The sequence below is a fragment of the Mobula hypostoma genome, chromosome 12 (genome assembly GCF_963921235.1).
Source record: "Mobula hypostoma chromosome 12, sMobHyp1.1, whole genome shotgun sequence".
Classification (NCBI taxonomy): domain Eukaryota; kingdom Metazoa; phylum Chordata; class Chondrichthyes; order Myliobatiformes; family Myliobatidae; genus Mobula; species Mobula hypostoma.
The window spans coordinates 76,457,209-76,484,987 of NC_086108.1; the positions used below are offsets into that span (position 1 = coordinate 76,457,209).

The window sequence follows — 27,779 nt, forward strand, 5'->3', positions numbered from 1 at the left end:
TTTCTCAATTTGTGATTTAACAAATACTTAGCAATTAAAACCTATTAAAAGGCACTGAAACTACAAAGTAGAATCCATGGGGGTATTTTTGTAAATCAACAAAAAATACAATTAAAATGGTCAGAAAAACAGACGTTCCTTGCTGCATTTAATATTCTTGGTGCATACAGTGTCAGATTCAATGAATGAAGGGCAATTGGAGGACTGGCTGAAATGTTCACCAATATCTTTAACCTCTTGCATTGGTAGTCTGAGGTACTCACCTGCTTCAAGCATGCTTCATTTATACCAGTGCCTAAGTAAAATGTGGAAGGCTACTTCAATGACTATCATCCAATAGCACTTACATCCACAGTGACGGGGTGCTTTGAAAGATTGGTGATGAAACATATCAACTCCTGCCTGAGAAGCAACTTGGATTGGCTTCAGTTTGCCTACTGGCACAACAGGTCAACAGCAGGTGCCATTTCATTGGCTCCTCAGTCAACCCAAGAACATCTAGACAGCAAAGGTGCATACATCATGATGTTCTTCATTGACTTTAGCTTGGCATTCACTATCATCCACTCAGAACTCAACAATAAGCTTGAACACCTAGGCCTTAATATCTCCTTGTTCAAGTGGACCCTCAATTTCCTCACCTCCAGACCCCAGTCAGTTCAGACTGGCGACAACACCTCTTCCACAATCTCCATCAGCACAGGTGCACAAGACTGTGTGCTTAGCTCCCTGCTCTACTCACTTTATACTTATGACCGTGAGGTTAAACACAGCTCCAACGCCATATTTAAGTGTGCTGACAACACCACTCATTTCCTAAATCAAAGGTGGTGATGAATTAGCATATAGGAGGGAGACTGAAAATCTGCCTGGGTGATTGCACAACAACCACCTCTCAATCAATATCAGCAAGACCAAGGAGCTGATTATTGGCTTCAGGATAAGGAAACCGGACGAAAGGTGAAGAGGGTCAGTAACTTTAAGTTCCTCAGTGTTATCATTTCAAAGGATTTGTCCTGTTGTCAGCATGTAAGTGCCATTACGAAGAAAGCATGTTAGCATATCTACTTTCTTATAAATTTGCAAAGATTCAGCATGTGATCTAAAACTCTGATAAACTTCTATAGTTGTGTGGTGCAGAACATACTGACTGAATGCATCACAGCCTGGTTTGAGAACACCAATGCCGTTGAACGGAAAAACCTACAAAAAGTAGTAGATATGGCCCAAACCCCAGCACTGAGCATACCTACACAGTCAGCTGTCGCAGGAAAGCAGGATCCATCAATAAGGACTCGCACCATCCAGACCATGCTCTCTTCTCACTTCTGCCATTGGGAAGGAGAAGCCTCAGGTCCTGCACCACCAAGTTCAGAAGCAGTTATTACCTCTCATCCACCAGGCTCCTGAACCAGTGGGGATAGCTTCAGTCAACTTCACTCGCCTATAGATTCACTTGCAAGCACTCTTCATCTCATGTTCTTGATATTTATTGCCTTCTTTTCTTTCTTTTCGCCTTTTGCACAGTTCGTTGTCTTTTGCACAGTGGCGGTTTGTCTGATCTGTTGGGTGTGGTCTATTATTGATTCTATTGTGTTTCTTGTATTTACTGTGAATGCTAGCAAGAGTATGAATCTCAAGGTTATATATGGTGAGATACATGTACTTTTATAATAAATTTACTTTGAACTTTGAATTCATATTTGAGGTTCTATAAAATTACAACCATTTTCATATAAAGAAATTTGTTAGCAATCATAGGTATAGAATGCATACCTTGTTCCCTCCTACAGAAATTAGAAAATTTAGAACAGTTTCAATTACGTCATAAAACATTTTGTTCTGGTTAAAAACTGCATACTTGCATTGTTTTACTATACATTTTGCTTTCCTGTGAGGCATTCAAAAAAGAAAAGGCAAACCATGAAATTTATTTGAAAATAATTTTTAAAATGTTTCCTCAATTTCACCTTAGGGATGTTTAAAATCACAGTTAAGCACTGAATCTCTATTAAGAAATTGACAAGCCTAATCAATCAATCAAGAATAATGCTATGTTGACCCACAGCCAATCAGACTGATGAGATACAAAATTTATCAGGTGTTTTCCAGATGGCCTCTGCGATTTAAAAAGTTAATGCACACTCATAACACAAACAGAAACGTTTCTAATGCAATTTTCTTTTTCCTTTCACTTTTGTAGAGTTACAAGAGCTTGCTTGTTCCACAGAATGTTTATTTCAAATTTAGTTTATAAAAAGATTTTGTTTTAATAAGTTGAAAGGAGACTGTGCTTTAAATGAAACAGGGCAAATTTGTCCCTTATTTACCCTTGACTTTTGCTCTTGTTCAGGGAAGAATGGTGCTGGTCTCCTGTAAGATCTGAAAGCACCATGCCCCAGCAATCAAAGCACAGCTTTTGGGAGAATATGAGAGTCAGTACCAAACGCTACACATTTATCAAACCCACGAACCTTACTGACGGAGCGAATCCTTCCATCATTACAGCCTTTCAGTATAGGATACATATGACTAAGCCAGCCTTCATTTTTACAGATTAATATTCTCTCTTTCAACCTTCACACTGTGATAAATAGGTAAAAGAGACAAAAGAAGAAAACGAAGTGAAAGAAAGAGCAAAGGAGTGAAACACAATTCATAATAATTTAAATAAGGAAGTGTTAAGTTGAATAATTTAAGGCTAAAGTAGGAATAAGTTAACATTTGGATGCTTTAAGGTGTAATTATTCTGGGCTTTTTCATGTTTGTTTATGTCCTTGACTAAAGTTGTTTAAGTCCTTGAATAAAGCATGAAAGAGATTGGCTTTTTGTAGATTTCAACTTGATATATCTGGCTAAATCAATAAAGAAAATTACAACAAATCATTGTAACATTTGTCTAACATGTCATTATAATTACCTATTAGTAAAATAGTATAAACCATTATTTGTTTCAGAAATATCCATAGTTAGTCCGGTACATCATTGTGTTAGCAGATGATAATCCAAACAAGTAACCTGAAACATGGTATAAAAATGATATTTCGTGTACCACTGATGTCAGAAACATTGATGTGATTAGACACCAATCATTTGCACTACTTTATCCTCAACTGAGTTCCCTGGTCATTATAGGTAAAATCTTATTAAGACATAAGTAAGAGCAAAAAGGTCCTGTAGGAAGAGTTTAGGATGCTAGAAGAGGTTAAAAACAGGGCCTCAAAAAAGTAGAAATCTCTGGATTATTACTAGTACCAATGTGCTACCAGTACAGAATTTGTCTGTGCTATTGAGGAGGTTTTAAGATAGTTTGACACAGGGTGGAAACCCAAGAGTACAATTGAAGGAAAGAAAAGTTAAGCTGAAAATAGTGTAAAGCATTTGATAATCAGAATATACAAAGAAGGGGCAGGAAATGGGAAGTGGCAGAAATATACAGCAGGAGGAGGAAATATGCACAGAAATTACTGACAGGTGGAAACAGTACAAAGTAGTTCTGATGAAGGACTTAGTTATCCCAATATAATAATGATAGGAGGAAACATTTCTAAAATGTATCCAGGATAATTGTCTGAAGAGTAACCTGGGTCTGATTGTGGTCAATGACTTGGGTCAAGTGCATCAAGTTTCAGCAGAGCAACATTTTGGAGATGATGATCATCATGAAATTAGGTTAACTCTAGGAATGAGGGAGGAAGAATCTAGCCTAAAAGTAATTGCAAACTGCAAACCTGCAGGTGGACGTTCATGCCATTCCTCGGGTACTAAATTAATATTTTGCATCTGTTTTCACCAGGCAAAAAGATGTTTCCAAAGTAATAGTGAAGAACAGGATAGCTGGAATTTTGGATACATTAAAAATAGATAGCACAGTCCTATTAGAAAAACTTGGCAAAATATAAATCAGGGTGTCACCAGGACAGGATAGAGTTCTGAGAGAAGTACAAAAGGAAACTGCAAGAGATTTGATGATGATCTTCCAATGACCATTGGACAGGGGTAGAGGGGTGGATGGTGCCAGAGGACTGAAGAATATTGACTGTTACTCAAAAAAGGGAGTACGGGCAAGTTCAGCAATTGCGGCTAACAGCAACTTCTAAGAAGCTCTAGATCTGACAAAAACTATTTGTCGTATTTTGCTAGTCAAGGAGTGAACCTTTCTTCGTTATTCTGGTTCCTAGCTCACACCCGATTATCAACTTAAAGGATACAGCTATCACCAAAGCACTTATTTTGCTAAATGTGTGTGCATGAAAATTCAGCAATTACTTCCTTTAAATTCCTACGCTCTGTTACTCTGCGCAACTAACCACCTTAAATATCAGCTAGATAAGTCAAATATGATATAGGCATCAGATATCCATGTTAACTTTCTTTGGTCAAAATATTATTCAAGTACTGAAGTTATTCTATCCCTAATGATAGATCACGGTGATTTCCAATACAGCTGGCAGGCATAACTGCAGTTTCTTCATTTCGTCCTCCTTCATTTCCTAACTGTTGACGTAACATTTGCAATGTACTATTCATTACTTTTGAGGATCATGCTGCTGCGTTTCTAGCTCTTAATTTTCCTTGAACAAAGTGGTTTGCTAGGCTATTTCAGTGAGGATCATTGGTGGATCTGGAGTATAGTAACACACTGGCCAAACCTAACTCCTCCCCCTGCGGGAAACTAATGAGCCAAAAAGGCTTTCAACCACAATCTAGTAGTTTTGAGGTCATCATTACTAATGCTAGTTTTTAACTTTAAAATCTGAATTTGAGAATCTGTAGCTAGGGAAGTTAGAATCAGAATGATGCAATTTATAAATCTATATTCTTCATACTTTCAAATTATATCAATTGGACATGATATCCCACTGACCAGAAAACCTCCTGAGCTCACAGCTTACCTATTTTTGTGGTATACTCTTTCTTGTGTGGTCCTTTGAAGGGAAACCAACTCCTAGTTAATTGGAAAGGCCATGGAGCAAACAGGCTCTGGGCAAGAAGTCCAGACCATACAAATTTCACCCAGGTGGGTAAAAGTCAGCATATCTGAGCAGGTTGCTAGCTCTTGAATAGAGCCATAAAGTCATAGGCCCTTCAGCCCAACTCATTCATGCAGACTACGATGCTGATCAAAGGAAGCCCCATTTGCCTGTGTTTGGCTCATATCCCTCTAAAGTTTTCCTATCCATGTACCAGTCCAAATGTCTTTTAAGCATTGTTATTGTACCTGCCTGAACTCATTTCATATACTTATCACCCTGGCTGAAGAAGTTGACCCTTAGGTCCTTTTCAAATCTTTCCCCTCTCACCTTACACCCATCCATTCAGGATTTTATACACCTCATTAAGATCTTCCTTACATTACAAGGATGTTGCTGGGACTTAAGGACCTGACTTATAGGGAAAGGTTGAATAGGTTAGAACTTTATTCCCTGGAGGACTGGGAAATGAGGGAACTAGAAATCCTGGGTTAAGGTTCATGGATGAAATGTTTAAGGGGAACATGAAGGGGATCATCTTCACTCAGAGGGTGGTGAGAGCGTGGAATGAGCAGCCAGTGGAGCAGTGGCTGTGGTTCGATTTCAATATTTAACAGAAATTTGGGTAACCTGCATGGAAGGAGTGTGGAAGGTCTATTCCTGCAGGTCAATGGGACTAGGTAGAATAATAGTTTGGCATATACTAGATAGGCCGAATGGCCTGTTTCTGTGCCCTGACTCTATGACTTTAAAACAATAAAACAGGTTTACTTTCAAACATTTACATTTTTTTCAAACTATATCTAACTCCCATTGCAGTAATTCCACTAATTGCCATAGCTGGACAAGATAGCTAAAAGTCACATTTAAGACAAAAGCAATTGTTTAAACTCAGCACAGCAAAGGGCCTTGTGACTTCTACTAATGTCCTGGTAAACCATGAAAGATTCAATAGCCGCCAAAATACAGAATGTCTTTAGAATTTGAACAAGTCTTCATCTGAAGAGCCGTAGTTGTAAAATTGTGTACCTTTTATTTTGACTCACCACTTACCCCTGTTATGAACCGTTTAATAACCTTTTATAAAATAAATCTGTTATGGCTATAGGACAAAAAAACTAAAGCAGCAGATAATTGCAGAGTCCTTTAAATCAACTTGAAGTCAACCTACTCCAGCATGTCACCTTGTGCATCTTTGCAACAGCTATTTATAGAGAATAGTTTTTAAAATAGCTCAGACTTCAATTATTAGATTATAGAATTTTATCATGGGTACGTCCATTTGACTTCTTAAACATCAGGTTGTTATACTATTTATTTTGTTTACATACTGCTATTATATGTAGCACTCTTTGATATATTAGCTATGATGTAAAAGTGTTCTAAATCTTAACAATTCATATCAATCACACTATTAGTGAAGAAGATAAGTAGATTATTTTGACATCAAACCATTAATTTTAATATTAAAAATTAGAAAACTAATGTTATCCACTGGAATTATAAAGTATGTAATCACAATTCAGCTCCAGATTGCACACCTTTCAATTCTTATACATCATTAAAAAGATGTCATTCAAGTTCAAATTCAAGCTAGTGGTCAGTAGCAAAAGCACTCCATTACTGTTGATAACACAGTGTTGGGAAGATCTGATGAACGACATTGTTACATTCAATTACTAAGGGTGATGAGAGAATATCCCCCAAAATGATCCTCATTATTCTGAAGGGGTTTAAAAATACGGTGTCCAGCCACTTTTAATGATGCATATTGAAATACTGGTAAGTAAATTAAAATTAAAAGATGCAGGCTAGAACGTTGTATCATGGAATGGTTATGAAAAATTGTTCTAGGAATATGTAGGGTGAAACAACGAATGTCAAATGATCATTTCATCAATGGTGGGGAAAAATGCAACCTTTGTCTGTGTCTTTGATTGAAATTGGCTTGCAGTCTCGGGAGTCAATAACAAAAAAAAGATAACTTTCAGAAAAAGGAAGACTAAATGATATGGGAAATACAAATGAAATAATGGTGCTTTGACAGTGATTTATTTTAAGATTGGAATTAACACAATTGCAACAATTCACCATCAATGCTACAACCTCCAACTGTCCTGATTTATTTTCCTGATATTTTTTCCCAATCTCTCTCTGGTATGATCTTCTTTAAAATCTCCAGAAATACACTTTTGTTCCTATGTGGTAGATAATACTTCTCAAAGACAACCTCTCTTCAGTGAATGTTCCATGATGTGTTATAATGCCAAAAATAGTGCATAAAATATAAGGTGTTGCTGTCCCATGATGGAAAGATACTTGTTGTCAGTGCTGAATGCTAAGTGTGAAAAATATTTTCTCCCATGCTGAGAGTTAGCATAGAACAAAACTCTAGATAATAGCTATATTCAAATGGGTAAAAATCTTTGCATTGAGAGAAATAATTAATAATATTGTAATTTAAGCAAATTTTAGATTTTACATGAAAATCACCTTAAACACCTGCTGAAGCGGCAGTAGGTGGCCATTTAAAGTCAATCAGGTTATTTAGACAATAGACAATAGGCTCAGGAGTAGGCCATTCGGCCCTTCGAACCAGCACCGCCATTCACTGTGATCATGGCTGATCATCCACTATCAGTATCCAGTTCTTGCCTTATCCCCATAACCTATGATTCCGCTATCTTTAGGAGCTCTATCCATCTCTTTGTTGAAAACATCAGAGACTTGGCCTCCACTGCCTTCTGGGGCAGAGCATTCCACAGATCCACCACTCTCTGGGTGAAAAATGTTTTCCTCAACTCTGTTCTAAATGGCCTAGCCCTTGTTCTTAAACTGTGGCCTCTGGTACTGGACTCACCCATCAGCGGGAACATGCTTCCTGCTTTCAACGTGTCCAATCCCTTAATAATCTTATATGTTTCAATCAGATCCCCTCTCATCCTTCTAAATTCCAGTGTATACAAGTCCAGTCGCTCCAATCTTTCAACATATGACAGTCCCACCATCCCGGGAATTAACCTTGTGAACCTACGCTGCATTTCCTCAATAGCAAGAATGTCCTTCCTCAAATTTACTTGTAGGAAGGCCGCTAACATTAAACTGTTCAGCACTTTAACACACTCCACTGAGCATAGAACAAGAACAAATGTCCAAAGTTGTTTTTGTACATGTGTTCTTTCAAATGAGAATGGGATGAGAAGTTGTGTAGCAATTCTGGGTAAAAACGCAAGAGTTCCGGTCCACATTTTCATCAGAGGTGTAAGATTCCAACACCCTTTTTACTCCTCACCTTTTATTCATTTAACCAGAGTAACAAACAAATGTATTTTCTTTTCCTTAAAAAAATACATCCTTAGTACTAGTCATATATTTTTATATAAGTGATTGCATTAATGAACAACAAACTTCTTGTATTCTAAAACAAATACTGAAGGAAAATACTACTCCATTCAGTAAAAGGGACAGAAGCAGATTTCAGCCAATAGTCAGAATATAAGAACACATACAATCATCTCTGATCTACTAAACTCAGTCCAATATTTAGTCTAACAAAAACAATGACAATGATGATAGGAGACAAATGTTTGGTAGATTTGTCATATAATCTGTTACTTAAAAATGAAGTCACCTTTATATCTTTATATTATCTTTATATCATCTTTATATTATGTTATATGGTATCTTGTTAGATTTCCAATCTTTTATTATCCTTAAAATTTTACAATATTTAATATGTTACTGATATCTCCATCGGGTACCACTAATCTATCTCTCCTACCCGTGCCAACTTAGAAAGGGTTCATTTTCAAAATGCTGGAGGAATTCAGCAGGTCAGGAAGCATCGATGAAAATGAATGGTCAACATTTCAGACCAGGTTCTGAAGAAGGGTCTTGGCCTGAAATGTTGACTGTTTATTCACTTCTAAAGATGCTGCCTAACCTTCTGAGTTCCTCCAGCATTTTGTGTCTGTTGCTCTGGATTTCCAACATCTGCAGAATCTCTTGTGTTTCAAATTTTCAATGTCTTAAAATGGAAAAACTCTCATTATTCTCCAAACTGGCAATCTCCTCTGGACCTATGACACCATCCATATCACTGCTTTCACAATCCACAAACTTTTCATCCTTTGTTCCTCCTTTATTTATGTTTGGGCTCTTTTGATCCACCATTGTTAATCAAATTCATCTTCAATAATATTTCTTCTCAAGAAAACATTATTGAGTGAATATTAATGATTTCATCATGATGGATTAAATCCACATTGACTAGTAGGTAGACGGAGAGGGAAAGCTAGAATGACAAAAGGAAAGCAAGAACAAGTGAGAAAATGAGAGAGGGAGTGTGGGGATAAGATCTCTATAATCTGATGTGGTTAGGTAATTATACTTATTCACATTGTATGAATAAAAATGCTGTTCTACATGATTGCCATGCAATTTTTAATGTGAAGTCATTTTAAAAATAAACATGAACTACAACACTTTGATCAGCATTATACACGAAAACAAGCTGTAAGTGATTAACTTGGGATTTATATTGTGTTCTTTCAGGCGAGCTAGCTGTGTATGCAAGGAACATCAGGCTATTGACAAATCCTAGCCCTTGCCTAAGCAATTCCTGGATCTCACCGTTACAAATGTGTAGTCAGAACAGATGCTTACCATCTGCAAAGTGACACATAAGCTCTTCCCTCTTATCTCCCTTGGCTGTATGTTAATTAGGACTCTGCTCCGTGCCTTCCTCATCTCAACGTTATTATGCAGCAGCTGACCCTTTCCGACAAAGTCAAGCTCCAGTCAATATTCAGGAAAGGTTGATGAGAAAGGACGAACATTGACGGGTTAAGGAGCGGGCACTTACTAATACAAAACACAGATACTTAGTAACAAGATGTGTTAAATACAACTAAATACATAACAATATTTTTGTTTAGAAGTAGAAGATGGGAGTTATTCTTTACCAATTTTTAAGCATTCCAGTCTATGAAATCTTCAGCACAGAGATAGTTGGAGATGTTAAAGTGAACAAAAAAATCTCTTCCATGATACAATAGGAACTAACCTAGTTACTTTCAATTGCAGTACCAAAGACATGAAATACTAGAAGGTTTAGCAAAGCTGAAATTCACTTTAAATTTGCACCGGCTTACGAAATATTTTTTGCTCAAGGAAAGCCTAAAAGCACTTTTTCTCTCCTTCATGAATCCTAGACTGCCACCTGGAATTTCAGATCAGAAAATAATACTTCTCAATAAGCTTCTGAGTTGCAAACAAATATCTCGCAGCATGTTATCAATTTCTTTAGTGCCATTAGTTCTACTATCCTGCAGGTCGATTCCCTTGACCAGATATTTTACAGTGATAGTATTGGGGAAGAAAGAAGTACCAATGTTGCTGATTATCTCTCAAAATGACAAACATCTCGATCACCTTGTCAAGCTTCTTCCCAGTTCTGTACATGAACTAAAAGGATACTGGGTCAGTGAGTCTGTGCAGAAAAACTAGAGTTATAGCTGCAATTATTTTATTCCTTGAAGGATTCTGCATTATTTTTGCTTTATTTAAACATTTCAAATAACTTCATTTTTGTGCAAACATTTCAGAAGTAGAACAAATGAATTAAAAAATCAACAAATCGTTTTTGAATTAGATTATATTTTTGAATCAGATGCAGGAACAGAATGAAGCCTTTCAGTCCACTGAGTCCCTCTCAACCCCATTCTTCTGCCTTCTACCCCTAACCTTTGATGCTTTTACTGGTCAAGAACCTGTCAACGTCACCTTAAGTGTATCCAATGACTTGGCCCCACCGCCGTCTGTGGCAATGAACTACACAGATTCGCCCTCTAGCTGAAGAAATTCCTCCTCATCTCTGTACTAACAGGATGCCCTTCTAGTCTGAGACGGTGCCCACTGATCCTAGACTCCCCAACTACAGGAAAGATCTAGGTCTTTCAACATTTATTTATTTGTTTGTTTGTATTCAGTACCTCTTTGGACAGTGGGAGGAAACCACCCTCGCATTCTATGGGGAGGCCATACTGAGGCTCCTTACAGAATGGCACCAGAATTGAACCCCAAACCCTGGAACACCCCGGGCTCTAATAATGTCATGCTAACCACTATGCTACCGTGGTGCCCATTCTGCAGGTTTCAATAAGATCCTCTTTCATTATTCTGAACTCCAGTGAGTTCAGGGCTAAAGCCATCAAACCTCACTTTGCATTAACCCTTTCATTCCTGGGTTCATTTTTGTAAACCTCTTCTGGACCCTCTCCAATGCCAGTACCAGACATCCCACCCTGCAAAAACTCATTTCAGGGAGGTAGCACCATCAATTTGCGGGAGACTCCCGGAACTTCCGGGAGAGGTGGGATGTCTGCAATAGAGTAGCTCCTTAGCAGCAAGCCAGCTAGTTTAAATAACGTTAGCTATGCTAATGAACGAATGACACCTGTTAAACTCACCTCAACATGTCTTTTACAGTCTTAACCCACCATGGGCAATAGAAAAGTCACTGTTGCAAACAGTGCAGTGATCGACACTGTGATTATTTTTGACCCCTATTAGGCAGGAGTACACTTTAGAGTAATCTGGGGTGACGTAAGTTTTATATTTTCTTTTTTTGGAACACTCTCCCATGGCACTCTCGCTCTCTCTCTCACGCTCTCTCTTGCTCATAAAAAAATTGATTTCCGGAATATTGTATATAATTTGCAGGCATCAGGGAGCCACTATTAATATGCGGGAGACTCCCAGAACTTCCGGGAGAGGTGGGACGTCTGCAGTACCTCCTTTCTTAGATATAGGGCCTAAAATTGTTCACAATACTCCAAATGTGATCTGAGCAATGCCTTTTGTTTTGAAATCTAGTTATGTGATCATCACAATGCTACTGTATGCATTATGGGGCATACGTCTAAAAGACTACTTGGACTACCAAATGAAGTAAAAATAATTAGTTTCTCTAAATTGAGTACAGGTGATTTATTTCCTAGACTCAGCCGTATAGAATTCTGAACTGAACCAACGTAAGTCTATACATCGATAATAATTTAGTAAACCTTTTATAACAAAGTCTGAAGGAATTAATTTAAAAAGCAAATAAGAACTTAGATCAGATTATAATATTGATCATTCTATGTAAGAACTACTAATTTGTTATTTTGATAAGACTCCACTGCTTCCCTTTTTAAATATGCAAAATGAAAATGATGTACATTATAAGCAAAAGCAGCAGGGTCAAGTAAAAGGTCAAATGGTTGATATTGTATTATAAGCGCTGCAGTCTTTTCATGTCCTTAGAAACAAAACTGAAAATTGGGGATAAAATGATAGATGAAGAAAAAGAAAGTATTCAAGTTCGGGAGGAAAACTTAACAAAATAAAGTGCAAAAGTAGATAATTTAAGGGTTAATGAAAGACCTATGTCTTTGTCCTCTTACTTTCAAGATTTTTTTTTATATTCCTCCCTGATTTAAGAGTTCTCCTTTCTACACTGACAGTAAGGTATTTCTCGCCAGCAGATTATAAGTCACTCTGGGCTATTATTCAAGTACAAAGTCCTGGCCTCTCTGCATTTAGACCAAATATAATATCCTTCATGCATACATTATCTGTCTTCCTATTATCTGGTATGATTTCTGAATTAAATTTCAGCGATGTAATATTGGCTTGAAGAGAGAATTTCTTTATAGGCTAGTCAAAGGTTAAAATACCAATCAAAATAACACTGCATATGCACCAAGACATTTTAATATTCCTAAACCCTGTGATTGTAAGGACATAATATTTTTTCCTGATTACCCCAAAGGCAACACATGCTTACAAGACAGCTATGAGAGAAACTTCGGAGTTCAGATTGTACATAATATCCTATTTAGCTGTGACACAAAAAGAAGATCCCAATATCAGAATAAAGCCGGGCTTAGAGCCATCAGCTCCTCATTTCAATGTAAATAGGATTGGCTATTAAGCATCTCTAAAACCTCATCCTTGAAAACGATGTCTGCTACTCAAAGTACCTTTTTGAGATTAATCCACTTCTTGAAGTAATCAGGGACTGGCAGACCCAAGTACTGGCATTGTCCTGGCAGCCTAAGAGAAAAAAGGAAAGAGTTTGATTCTATTACAGTACAGGCCTTTTTATTAAGCTCTTATGACAGTGGTTAGATTATGGAGATAAGTTTCAACCAAGCCACCATCCAAACAGCTAAAGATCCACTGAATGGAAAATTGGTAATACTGCTTCCTGTTTTATAATCTTAACAGAAATAAACCTCACACTTCTCTGCAATAAACCATGTTGAGGACTTAAACACCAAATCCTTCAACAACATTGAATATTTACGTTATCATATATCTTCACAGGCAGACCTCAAAAATCCCTACGTACAGTAACTATTTTTCCAACAATTTAGACCTAGTTATGGGACTCATGCACAATAATTAAATGAACTTTAAGACTTAGCATTTTGTAAAGTTTTGTAGCCTTCAGCTCAACAATGGACATGTATTAAAAATCATTAAAACATAGAACAATTGCAGTAATTTTTAGAACTTTAAATATAACAGGTTTAAAACAGAGATGCAAAAAAGATTGCAGCTGTTGGAAATCTGGAGCGACACAAAATATGTTGATAGAAATTTAAGTTATATATATAGATGTCATATATTTTATTTGTTACAGGGTTTTATAAAATGTGCAATAAATATAATCTTACTATTAAACTCAACAAATCTGAATTTCATTCTGTTTGGTAAAAGTTGAAGTAAATTTAGATTATAAACTTGCTGCTGTTGTTAGACAGTATACCAGCAATTGAATTCTGAATCAGTAACATCTATGTATTCAGCAATTGAACTTTCCCTGTACTACATCAAGGAAATCAATATTTCTTAGAGGAGTTCAAGGCAGTCATCAAATAGGGAGTTCAAATGTTCTAAAATGCGGAACCAACTCATATTCACCGCGTAAAACCAGGTATCAAATAACCATCTTAAATACTGTTTTGCTATGATAAATAGATGATAGCAAATGTATTTTTGAGTTGTTTTTCTAACTGCATCAGTGCAGTATTTATGTTACCAACTGATGTAGAACCAAAGGTATTTTAAACACACAGCATGTCTAGATTATTTGGTTTGAAAGACAAGATTGTCGGAACACACAAGCAGCCAACATATATTTTATATATATATGGAACAAATTCCTCCATTGTTAAAGTTCTAGGGAACATTAAAATGAAACAATTTCTTCTACAATGAAAGCTATTAGCTCCGTGTCTCCTTACTTTTAAGATTTGCCAATAAAAATATATTTAGATCCAGATTTCTACAGACCATTTATTAAATGTGATCAATCTGTAATACTTGTAGTATCTCACCTCATTTGGTTATTCATGCTGCAACTGAATCTAAATTAAAACACTTCATTATATGAAATATGATGTTTTACAAGAAGCTGAAACTGAACGAAAGATGACTGACAAAATTCAGTGTGCTGAGAAATGAAAAACATGAATAATTGGCTAGTATTTTATGCTTGGACATCCAAATATTGTCTAGATAATGTGCTGAATGGGAAGTGATCTGGCCCATTTCAATTCTATGCTTGGATTAGGTATGGATTTATCTTGAGAGTGAGCTATGAATAGCGAATTCATTTAGAGGAAAAGGTATTTTTTTCTCCCAATCTCTATGTTCTATGTTCGATCTCAGTTACACGCACAAAATTGCTCCGTTCAAAGCAGCTGATAATACCCAAAGCTGTAAAGAAGCCCGCTTACTAATTGCTAATCAAATAATTTTGCACATATTTTTAAAAAAACGTAAGTTTCTTCCCTTTCAATTTGGCTGGCACCAAGTTTGATAACATACTATCAGCAATGCTGCATTTTTTTTAAAACATTCTAGAGGCGAGAAGTAACCAATCATAAAATGGATGGATTATAAAGTTGATTTAAATTTGGCAAACAAAGGTGGCTAACCTTTTTTACAATTTTTTGTAATTGAAAACAATTGAGTATTTCTCACTGAGTTATCCTGTGCTCATACTGCAGATGGACACCATGCATATAAAAATGTAAAGCATAATACATTGTGTTTCCCTTCGAAAAAAGCCCAAATCCAGACTGAATCTTGCACAGTTAGTTAGATGACTGCAGAGTGGTGTCATGGTTAGCATGAAGCTTTACAGTAAGATCGAGGTTCAATTCCTGCCATTGTCTGTAAGAGTATGTACATTCTCCCCAACACCGTGCGGGTTTCCTCCAGGTGCACCAGTTATCTCCCACAATCCAGAGATGCACAGTTACTGTTAGTAAGTTGAGGCATGCTATGTTCGCACTGAAAGCATGGCTTACTTGTGGGCTGCCCCCAGCACATCATCGACACAAATGACACATTTCACTGTTTCAATGCAAATGACAAATAAAGCTAAACTAATCTAATTTGTTTGGAATAGTACAATTTTTATAAAGTTCGAAGATGAGTGTCACTGCCAAGACTACGAAGAAAATGAACCATTGAAAGCATGATGGGACACAGTCAATGTGGCTTTCTTTCCTGAAGTGTTTACATAGGATACTATACTCAAGGGAAGGCAGAGGAAATGATACACAGACTCATTAGCAGCCCTTGAGATGTTGACCATGAAGTTTCCCTCAGGTAAAGAACTGCATTATGGATATCATGCAAACTGACCAAGATGATGATGATGACATCTGGCTGTCTCGAACGACAAATGATAGTGGCGCTGGAGTGAACTCTCCAGGGCACAAGCCTTGGCAGAAGGTAGAGATATCCTGGGATGCCTAGTCATCAAGGTCCACCCCTCGGTCTCACCAGTGTAGTTCAAAGGAAAGCGAAGCTATACATTTGGCACCAGCTGGTTGCAGGAGTTGCCAGAAGGATGTCAATGAAATCCAGCCACCTTAGGGGCTCCACTCCAAATTCTCTATCTGGGTTTACTCCCGTAGCCTTCGTCTCTCCCGAGGCAGCGGGGCTATTTACCCATCGCCTCACTGCTTCACGAGCACCATCCAAACTGAGGTCATACAAAACCATGTAAAGTACAAACAAAGCTGCTGAGGTGCAAGAAGTCCTATAGCATGCAATTTTACTAATACAAAATACTGAGAGTAAATATCAAAGAATCTGATGCTCAAAACAAAGTTTCAGCATAACGTCACAATGATTCCTACAGTGCCATAAAAATCAATGTCAGGGCTTCCTAAATGAGGGTAATGCCATTTAATGTGATTGCAATGTCAAGTGACAAGAACACAAAAAAAGGCCTCGTCCTGCATGCTACCTTACCATGTCCATCGAACATCTTACCTTTTGGTTTGCCTTGTTGTTTTGATAGCCTGGGTTAATTTACAGGCAAAGATACAAAAGACACCTCCCCTCCGATGACAAATAATTTGTCACATTACATCACTTCCGTACGTTGCTTTCCTATGATCAAAGGGGCAAGAAGAATTCCAGTGATGATAAGAGGGGAAAGAGGAGGATAGTGGAAAGAAATTGTAGAGGAAGCAAGGAACAAGGGACAGGACAGAGATAAAGGAAAGAGAGGGAGATAAGGGACGATAAGGAAAGAAATTCAATGAAAGCATGAAAGCCATCCATCTGCTCTGAAAGTAAGAAGAACTCATGGGGAAAAGAGACAGATGGAAAGACACAGAGAAATGGTACACTGTGCTTTCTCTACCTCAAGCCTATTGACTGGGAGCCCAGTGCCATTTTTAATGATCAAATGAAGGAGAAGAGCACTCATGGCATTCTCAGGAGTTGACTGCAACTGCTGAATAATAGAGGGAGCTTGGCACTGTCAAAATTGTCACCTAAATAGGGATCTTTCATGCTGATGGTAAAGATTCTAAGGCACCATTTGAAAAGTAACTAGGAGTTCTTCCTTGGTATCCTGGCTAATATTTATCCAGCAAACAACAACAAGATAATGGTGAACCATCTAGTTACTGTGGCATTGCTCCACAACAGTTATACTGCTCCATCATATCCTCTTTTGAATAGCTTTTGGGGTTCTGTCACATTTCACATTTATTTAAAATTCCTAGTGTCTGCATTTTATTTTATTTTACACCCATTAAGGTTATTTAGTTATTAATACATTTATTTTTGTGAGATTTGTTGTTAGAAAAAAATAGCAGGCTCATTTGTTATATCACATATGTAACGAAACAAATACTTATAGAGTATGTTGATGCCTTGAAAGGCATTATATTAATTCAATTTGAACTGGTAAAATTCAAGTACCACTGTCACTTCAACTCCCCCCACTATCCCACCCACCTTCCTTAGCTCCAAGAATGAGATACTGAAATCCAATTTACGCAAACACCCAACATTCAGACATTACAATACTGAGACAAGATTATTCTGTGATTATTATTCACCAGGGATACAAATAGTAGCCATAATCCCATGTACCCTACTTTATCCTATTTTATATTAACTACATATGTAACTTATCACTGAAATCATCTCCAGTTCACTGACCGACTACAGTAGTAAATTCCATTGCCTCATAACCCCCTTGAGTAAAAGATTTCTCGTATTCTCTGTTCCCGATCATTTATCCTCCAACATATCTCCTCTATCTCTCCTCCAACAATATATGCCATCCATTTTAATAAACACAACATTACTACGTATATTTCCAAGTGCTAATTCATAAATGAAACCCCGTACCCTGATAAAAGTAAATGGAAGAGAGTTTGCGAAAGGAAAGTGGTTGATGGTATGTATCTGTATATTCAAAAAGTGCTTGACAAAGTAAGACCCTAGTGAGGTCTGTTAACAGAATTTAAATGCCCAGAATTAAAATAAAAGTCATTACGGTTACATCAATTGCGACAGAACAAAAAGCAGCAAGGATGAGCTATTTACTAAACAGAACAGGCATACTTCAGTGCCCCTCACTGGATGACCTAAGCTACACTACCATATATACCACAAAGTTCATGTGTGGTATTAAACTCAGAAACATGATTACTTCTGAAGAGAGGCAGGCATCAAGAAAACATGAACCAAAGGACAAAGCAAACTGATAACTAGCAGAGGAAATTGGTGGAATTATTTGATCTAAGGAAAATCTTTGAGGTTGCAGGACATTTAAACAGTCCACTTTACTCCAGAATGTCACAATGCATGCATTGAATTACAGCAATTAGACTGATTCAAAAAATCTAGTAATCTATTTTTACAGTAAGACTCCACAAACAGCAAAGCAATAGTGATCAGATCACTTATTTAAGTAACGGTAGCTGAGAGATGAAGTTAAACAGAACAGTGCTCTTCTCTAAATTGACCAATGGGACTTTGTTTTGTATCTACCAAAAGAACAGATGGGCCTTGACACAGTATTTAATCTAGAATATTACGACGAAGCCAGAATACCGTGGTCAGTTCTAGGCAGGTCACATTTATAAGAATGTCAAAGCCATGGAGAGATTGTTGATGAGATTTATTACAACGTCACAAGGAATGAAAGAATTCAGTTACTTACAGAGACAAAAGAAGCCAGAGCTGACCTTACTAGGGTTGTTTTTTGGGTTTGAGATAGAAATGATGAAAGGCAGATTTTATAGTGGTGCTTAAAAGCATGCAGACATTTAACAGAATAAAAAAGGACAAGATTGGTTACTACTGATTAAAGCTAATTAACACAACAGCCAACAGTTATGAAGAAAGAAATATGAAGGAATTTTATCATGGGAGTGCACTACCTGAAATTGAAATTGACATTGAATACAATAAAAGGAAATATATACGTGGCAACTGGACAAGGTAAAAGATAATTAATTCTTTCACTGGCACAAGAACAATGGGCCGATTGGTCTCTTTCAGTGCTGCACAGTGCTGTCAAAACACTCTGTAATTTCCTCTGCTCATCACTGTATGTTAATGTAATTCCTCAGACATTAACAGGCAATTATGACAGAATAAGCTTATAACAATTATTTCAACATTGTTAATTGTCCGGTATAATCACAATACATGAATCACAAGAGCATCCTTCCAGTACCATCCAACTGCCCCAGAATTACATACTGTACAGCGCATTGTAAAAAGTAACCTGAATTTGTATGTTGAAAAAAATTGCTTAGATACAATCTGGTAATTATTCTGAATTATTCTTTATCTGATACAAACATCTGTTAGCCCCGTCTTTATTAAAACTCTAGTGATCTTTTGTTCTAGTACCAAACATACAGTATATTCTAATATAAATTTACTTTGTGTAATTAATACTCATTATAACTCCTTGACCCATTCATTGCTGAAAATGCATTAGTATCTCCAGCATGTTCCTAAATTTTAGAGATACACTCACTTCCTTCTAGTAAGTACAATCTTTTAAATTCATTGTAGTTAACATCACATAACATGGCCAATATATCCTTTGATTCTGCAAAAGTGTTTTTGTCCTCAGCTAAATCTAATCTTCTGTTCAATCCATATACAGTGCTCTTCAAAGTTCCTCCTCATTGTCATGTATCTGGATATATAATCAAATACCATATATTCCATGATTTTAAAAATTAAAATTGTCAGTTCAAGTAATTTGCGTATCTAGCTCCCTTAAGAAAGAATTCCCAAATCACCCATTTTTAAATTTTCTTTTGTTGTGTCGCAGTAACTTTACAAGATAAACAGCAGAAACATCAGGTATGGTTACTGCAGAATGTCCAATGGACTTCTCATGCAAACTCTGAAGTTACATGGAATATGAAGTATAAATTACAAATTGTCTTAAACATAATATTAATTCCGTCTAGCGGAATTAGTCCTTACTCTTAATAATTTCTCCTTTGGCTCCTCCCACTTCCCTCAAACTAAAGGTGTAGCCATGGGCACCTGTATGGGTCCCAGCTATGCCTGTGTTTTTGTTAGCTTTGTGGAACAATCCACGTTCCAAGCCTATACAAGTCTGTCCCCCACTTTTCCTTTGCTACATTGACGACTGCATTGGCGCTGCTTCCTGCACGCATGCTGAGCTCGTTGACTTCATTAACTTTGCCTCCAACTTTCACCCTGCCCTCAAGTTTACCTGGTCCATTTCCGACACCTCCCTCCCCCTTCTTGATCTTTCTGTCTCTGTCTCTGGAGACAGCTTATCTACTGATGTCTACTATAAGCCTACGGACTCTCACAGCTACCTGGACTATTCCTTTTCCCACCCTGTCTCTTGCAAAAATGCACCCTTCTCGCAATTCCTCCATCTCCGCCGCAACTGCTCTCAGGATGAGGCTTTTCATTCCAGGACGAAGGAGCTGTCTTCCTTTTTTAAAGAAAGGGGCTTCCCTTCCTCCACCATCAACTCTGCTCTCAAACGCATCTCTCCCATTTCTCACACATCTGCTCTCACCCCATCCTCCCGCCAGCCCACTAGGAATAGGGATCCCCTTGTCCTCACCTACCACCCCACCAGCCTCCGGGTCCAACAAATAATTCTCCGTAACTTCCACCATCTCCAACGGGATCCCACCACCAAGCACATCTTTCCTTTCTCCCCTCTTTCTGCTTTCCGCAGGGGTCGCTCCCTATGCGACTCCATTCTCCATTCATCCCCCCCCATTTCCTTCCCACCGATCTCCCTCCTGGCACTTATCCTTGTAAGCAGAACAAGTGCTACACATGCCCTTACACTTCCTCCCTCACCACCATTCAGGGCCTCAGACAGTCCTTCCAGGTGAGGCAACACTTCACCTGTGAGTCGGCTGGGGTGATATACTGCGTCCGGTGCTCCCGGTGCGGCCTTCTATATATTGACGAGACCCGACGCAGACTGGGAGACCGCTTTGCTGAACACCTACGCTCTGTCCGCCAGAGAAAGCAGGATCTCCCAGTGGCCACACATTTTAATTCCATGTCCTATTCCCATTCTGATATGTCTATCCACGGCCTCCACTACTGTCAAGATGAAGCCACACTCAGGTTGGAGGAACAACACCTTATATTCCGTCTGGGTAGCCTCCAACCTGATGGTATGAACACTGACTTTCTAACTTCCGTTAACGCCCCTCCTCCCCTTCATACCCATCCCTAATTTATTTATTTATTTATCCCCCCCCTCCCCCCCGTCTCTCTTTTTTCTCCCTCTGTCCCTCTCACTATAACTCCTTGCCTACTCTCCATCTTCCTCTGGCGCTCCCCTCCCACTTTCTTTCTCCCTAGGCCTCCCGTCCCATGATCCTCTCCCTTCTCCAGCCTTGTATCCATTTTGCCAATCAACTTTCCAGCTCTCAGCTCCATCCCTCCCCTCCTGTCTTCTCCTATCATTTTGGATCTCCCCCTCCCCCTTTCAAATCTCTTACTATCTCTTCTCTCAGTTAGTCCTGACGAAGGGTCTCGGCCTGAAACATCCACTGTGCCTCTTCCTGTAGATGCTGCCTGGCCTGCTGCGTTCACCAGCATTTTTGTGTGTGTTGCTTAAATTTCCAGCATCTGCAGATTTCCTTGTGTTTGCATTTCTTCAGGCTGATTTGGATGTTACAGTGGCATGCAAAAGTTTGGGCACTCCTGGTCAAAATTTCTGTTACTGTGAATAGCTAAGCAAGTAAAAGATGAATTGATTTCCAAAAGGCACAAAGTTAAAGATAGCACGTTTCTTTAATATGCTAAGCAAGAAAACATTTTTATTTCTATCTTTTACAGTTTCAAAATAATAAAAAAGAAAAAGGCCCGAAGCAAAAGTTTGGGCACCCTGCATGGCAGTACTTAGTAACACCCCCTTTGGCAAGTATCACGGCTTGTAAACACTTTTTGTAGCCAGCTAAGAGTCTTTCAATTCATGTTTGGGGGATTTTCGCCCATTCTTCCTTGCAAAAGGCTTCTAGTTCTGTGAGATTTTTGGGCCGTCTTGCATGCACTGCTCTTTTGAGGTCTATCCACAGATTTTCGATGATGTTTAGGTCGGGGGACCGTGAGGGCCATGGCAAAACCTTCAGCTTGCGCCTCTTGAGGTAGGCCACTGTGGATTTTGAGGTGTGTGTGTAGGTTCATTATCCTGTTGTAGAAGCCATCCTCTTTTCATCTCTGGCTCTTTTACAGATGGTGTCATGTTTGCTTCCAGAATTTGCTGGTATTTAATTGAATTCATTCTTCCCTCTACCAGTAAATGTTCCCCGTGCCACTGGCTGCAACACAAGCTCAAAGCATGATCGATCCACCCTCGTGCTTAACAGTTGGCGAGGGGTTCTTTTCATGAAATTCTGCACTCTCTTTTCTCCAAACATTCCTTTGCTCATTGCAGCCAAAAAGTTCTATTTTAACTTCATCAGTCCACAGGACTTGTTTCCAAAATGCATCAGGCTTGTTTAGATGCTCCTTTGAACCTTTTGGCCGCAATGAGCAAAGGTACATGATTGACTACAATTGTGGCTATAAGAATGCAGGAACATGGACTGAACCTCATATAGCCACTTGTTCATTGAGTTTACTTATAACCAGGAGGCTCTCTACTAACCTATTCCATGAGGTTGCAAAAAATCTCAAACATTCTAGCTTATTGGTGCAAATTAGTTAACCAAAGAATAGTTCAATATAATTACTGAGCACATACAAATCACCAGACAAAATGAGGAGAAAGGGTGAGAAGTGGAGTTCAGACAGATGCTTCTAAAATTGGGCGAGTTATTGATTTGGCAGCTGGCCAACTAGTCAGAGCATCAACTTGAAATGGATATCTAGCTTCCTAACTACAGATGCTGGAACTCTAAAACAAAAGCAGAAAATGCTAGGCAAAATGACCTGCTAAGAATTTCAACCATTTTCAATTTATGTTCAGCTCCTGAACAGCCTGGGTCTTTATTGTTTACACAAAATAATCTGCAGATGCTGGCTTCTAAGCAAATGAACACTGAATTCTCCAACTTCCAGTGATTCCCTCCCCCTCCGTTCCCCCATCCCAGTTTCACTCTGCCCCTCCCCCAGCTGCCTATCACCTCCCTCATGGTTCTGCCTCCTTCTACTACCCATTGTGCTTTCCCCTATTCCTTCTTCATCTTTCCTGCCTATCCATCCCCTCCCTGCTTCCCCTCCCCCACCCCTTTATCTTTCCCCTTACTGGTTTTTCACCTGGAACCTACCAGCCTTCTCCTTCTCACCCTCCCCCCACCTTCTTTACAGGGCCCCTACCCCCTCCCTCTTCAGTCCTGATGAAGGGTTCCGGCCCAAAATGTTGACTGTTCTTTTCCACGCATGCTGCTCGACCTGCTGAGTTCCTCCAGCGTGTTGTGAGTGCGTCTTTATTGTTTGTTCTCATACAGCTCAGAGTAGGCCCTTCCAGCACTTCAAGACACGCCGCCCAGCACTCCCCCAATTTACTCCTATTCTGATCACTGGACAATTTACAGTGACCAATTAATCTACTAACCAGTAGGTTGTTGGACTGTGGGAGCACCCAGAGCATCCAGAAGAAACCCACACAGTTACGGGGAGAACGTACAAACTCCTTACAGGCAGCAATGGGAATTGAACCTGGGTCACCTGTACTGTAGACAGCTGTGCTAACCACTACGCTACTGTTTTACTGCCTTTGGTCGAATTGGATAAATGGATTTGAGCTTTTGCCACTTAACCCACTATGAACAAAAGAAGCTTCAAAAATACAGTGCACGTGAAAAGTCAACATGAAGTCTGAAAAGGAATGGCCCATACTTAAACCTAGCAAATCTCTATTGACTCAGGCTCCACCAATTGCAATTAAGGACAGCTCCCTTAGCTAACAAGTCGCATGAAGCAGCCATAATGACCAGCTTCCCAAGTCAATAAAGATTAAGTCTAATTGTCAGTGAATGTCAGTCACAAACCCACTTTTGTACTGCATTCTGCCACTGGATCAACATTTAGCTCCACAACACAAAAATCAGGCCAGTGTCTGTGCCAACATTTTTGCCCACTAATCCCACTTGCCCACAAGTCAGTATCTATCTGAGTATTGCCTATTCAAGTGCCTGTTTAAATACTTGTTAAACCGACTGGTTTGGATAAAATTCCATCACCTCTCCTGGCAGTGAAATCCAGAGATCAACTATTCTTTGTGCAAAAAAAAAATCCCCTCAAGTCTCTTTTAAATCTCCTTCTTAGTCCTCTTGTTTTAGATATGCTACAATGAGGAAAATTTCAGACCATCTAATCAGACTGTTTTTTTTTGTAATTTTATATAGCTCTATCACGTCACCTCACAGAATCAGAATCAGGTTTAATATCACCAGCATGTGTCATGAAATTTGTTGTCTTAGTGGCAGCAGTACAATGCAATACATAATAATAGAGAAAAAAAACAAGAATTGCAGTAAGTATATATATAAAACAGTTAAATTAAATAAGTAATGAAAAAATTAAAAAAAAATAAAAAGTAGTGAGGTAGCGTTCAGGGGTTCAATGTCCATTCAGAAATCAGATGGCAGACGGGAAGAAGCTGTCCCTGAATCGTTGAGTGTGTGCCTTCAGGCTCCTGTACCTCCTCGCTGATGGTAGAACTGAGAGCAGGATATGTCCTGGGTGATAGGAATCCTTAATGATAGATGCTTCCTTTTGGGGCATCACTCCATGAAGATGTCCTGGATTCTACAAAGGCTAGTGCCCATGATGAAGTTAAGTTTACAACTCTCTGTCACTTACTTTAATCCTGTGCAGTAGCCCAGGATAGATCCGCAGAGATACTGACACGCAGGAACTTGAAATTGCTCACTCTTTCCACTTCTGATCCCTCTATGAGGACTGGTGTGTGTTTCCTCGTCCTATCCTTTTTGAAGTTCGCCATCAGTTCTTTGGTCTTACTGATGTTGAGTGCAAGGTTGTTGCTGCAGCACCACTCAACTAGCTGATATGTCTCACTCCTGTATGCCCTCTCATCACCATCTGAAATTCTGCCAACAATAATTGGGTCATCAGCAAATTTAAAGATGGCATTTGAGCTGTGCTTAGCCATATATGTGCTTAGTCATGGGTATAGAGACAGTAGAGCAATGGGCTAAGCTGACATCCCTGTGATGCACCAATGTTGATTATCAGTGAGGCGGAGATGTTATTTCCGATCTGCACAGACTGTGGTCTTCCGATGAGGAAGTCAAGCCTCCATTGCTTCCACTACTCCAGGCAAAACAAGACCAACCTATCCAACCTTTCCCCATAACTAAAGTCCTATAATTCTGACAACATCCTGATCCTCTGATTCTTTACAGCACAATCACATCCTTCCTATGGTGTAGTGACCAGGAATTCACACAATACTCCAAGTGTGGTCTAATCTGTGTTTCATTAAGTTAAAACATAACATTCCAACTTTTATACTCTATATACCAACCTAACTACCCTTCCAAAGAACTATGAACTCCAAAGTCTCCCTGCTCATCAACATTCCCCACCATTTACTGTATAAATGCTGTTTGCAATTAGAAGGGAGAACACGTTGGACCTTGTTTACACAAACATTCCCGACACGTAACGGGCGAAGCCCAGCCCCCACCACGGCTACTCAGACCACATCTCTGTTTTGCTAATCCCAGCATACAGACTGCTCATCAGGCACTCCAGACCAGTTCAGAAGCAGGTGAAAACCTGGCCAGCAGGAGCCATCTCTGCTCTTCAAGACTGCTTTGAGCACACTGACTGGCACACGTTCAGGGAGGCTGCAACCGATGGCGACTCTACCAACTTAGAGGAGCACACAGCATCAGTGACTAGCTACATCAGCAAGTGCATCAATGACGTCACTGTGGCCAAGACCATCACTACACGTGCTAACCAGAAGCCATTCATTACCGCGGAGGTGCGTGCACTACAGAAGACCCGTGACTCCACCTTCAGAGCAGGTAACAAGGCAGCCCTAACAACAGCGAGTACCAAACTGTCCGGGGCCATCAGAGAGGGAAAGCGTGCACATGCCCAGCGAATCCACAGCTACTTCCAGGACAGCGGCGACACACGGCACATGTGAAAGGACATTCAGGACATCACCAACTACAAGACAACACCACCTGCCTGTGCTGGTGATGCCTCCCTCCCAGATGCGTTGAATGACTTCTACGCTCGTTTTGAGGCGGAAAATTATGTGGTGGCGAGGAAGACCACCCCTCCTCCAAACGACCAGCTGCTGTGTCTTACTGTGGCCGATGTGAGGAGAACCCTGTGTAGGGTCAGCCCACTGAAGGCTGCTGGATCAGACAATATTCCTGGCAGAGTGCTTAGAGGATGTGCAGACCAGCTAGCTGAGATTCTCACTGACATCTTCAACATCTCCCTGAGCAGCGCCGTTGTTCCTACGTGCTTCAAGGCCGCCACCATCGTCCCCGTGCCGAAGAAGTCTTCAGTGTCCTGCCTCAACGACTACCGTCTCGTCGCACTCACATCCATCATCATGAAGCATTTCGAGAGGCTCGTCATGAGGCCAAGACCCTGCTGCCCCCCTCACTGGACACCCTGCAGTTTGCGTATCGTCCCAACCGTTCAACAGATGAAGCCATTGCCATCACCCTCCACCTGGCCCTAACCCACCTGGACAAAAAAGACACGTACATTCGAATGCTGTTCATAGATTTCAGTTCAGCATTCAACACAATCATTCCTCAGAAACTGATTGGAAAACTGAGCCTACTGGGCCTGAACACCTCCTTCTGCAACTGGATCCTAGACTTCCTGACTGGGAGACCTCAGTCAGCCCGGATTGGAAGCAGCATCTCCAACACCATCACACTGAGCACGGGGGCCCCCAGGGCTGTGTGCTCAGTCCACTGCTGTTCACTCTGCTGACCCACGACTGTGCAGCAATACACAGCTCGAACCACATCATCAAGTTCGCCGATGACATGACCGTGGTGGGTCTCATCAACGAGAATGATGAGTCAGCATACAGAGAGGAGGTGCAGTGGCTAATGGACTGGTGCAGAGCCAACAACCTGTCTCTGAATGTGAACAAAATAAAAGAGATGGTTGTTGACTTCAGGAGGACGCGGAGTGACCACTCTCCGCTGAACATCGATGACTCCTCCGTAGAGATCGTTAAGAGCACCAAATTTCTTGGTGTTCACCTGGCAGAGAATCTCACCTGGTCCCTCAACACCAGCTCCATAGCAAAGAAAGCCCAGCAGTACCTCTACTTTCTGCGAAGGCTGAGAAAAGTCCATCTCCCAACCCCCATCCTCACCACATTCTACAGAGGTTGTATTGAGAGCATCCTGAGCAGCTGCATCACTGCCTAGTTTGGAAATTGCACCATCTCGGATCGCAAGACCCTGCAGTGGATAGTGAGGTCATCTGAGAAGATTATCGGGGTCTCTCTTCCCACCATTACTGACATTTAAACCACACGCTGCATCCGTAAAGCAAGCAGCATTACGAAGGACCCCATGCACCCCTCATACAAACTCTTCTCCCTCCCGCCATCTGGCAAAAGGCACCAAAGTATTCAGGCTCTCACGACCAGACTATGTAACAGTTTCTTCCCCCAAGCCATCAGACTCCTCAATACCCAGAGCCTGGACTGACACCAACCTACTGCCCTCTACTGTGCACATTGTCTTGTTTAGTATTTATCGTAAAGCCTGCACTGTTTTGTGCACTTTATGCAGTCCTGGGAACGTCTGTAGTCTAGTGTAGTTTTTGCACCATGGTCCTGAAAAACGTTGTCTCGTTTTTACCAGCAGTTATGGTCGAAATGACAATAAAAATTGACTTGACTTGACTTGACTTGATAGGAGGGGAGGAGAAGATGGCGGCACGATGCAGCGCACACGGCTGCTCCGAAATGATATCGTATTTGTTAAATAG

The 27,779-nt window shown here is 39.8% G+C and overlaps 1 protein-coding gene across 3 annotated transcripts in view; it reads right to left on the reverse strand.

Annotated features, from left to right (window-relative positions):
* Positions 1-27,779, reverse strand: part of LOC134355213 (ERI1 exoribonuclease 3-like) — a 364,063-nt gene that overhangs the window by 233,086 nt on the left and 103,198 nt on the right. For all 3 annotated transcript variants that reach the window (XM_063064992.1, XM_063064993.1, XM_063064994.1), the window contains exon 6: positions 13,001-13,073. In XM_063064992.1, coding sequence (XP_062921062.1) covers positions 13,001-13,073 — 73 coding nt within the window. The remainder of the gene's footprint in view (positions 1-13,000; positions 13,074-27,779) is intronic.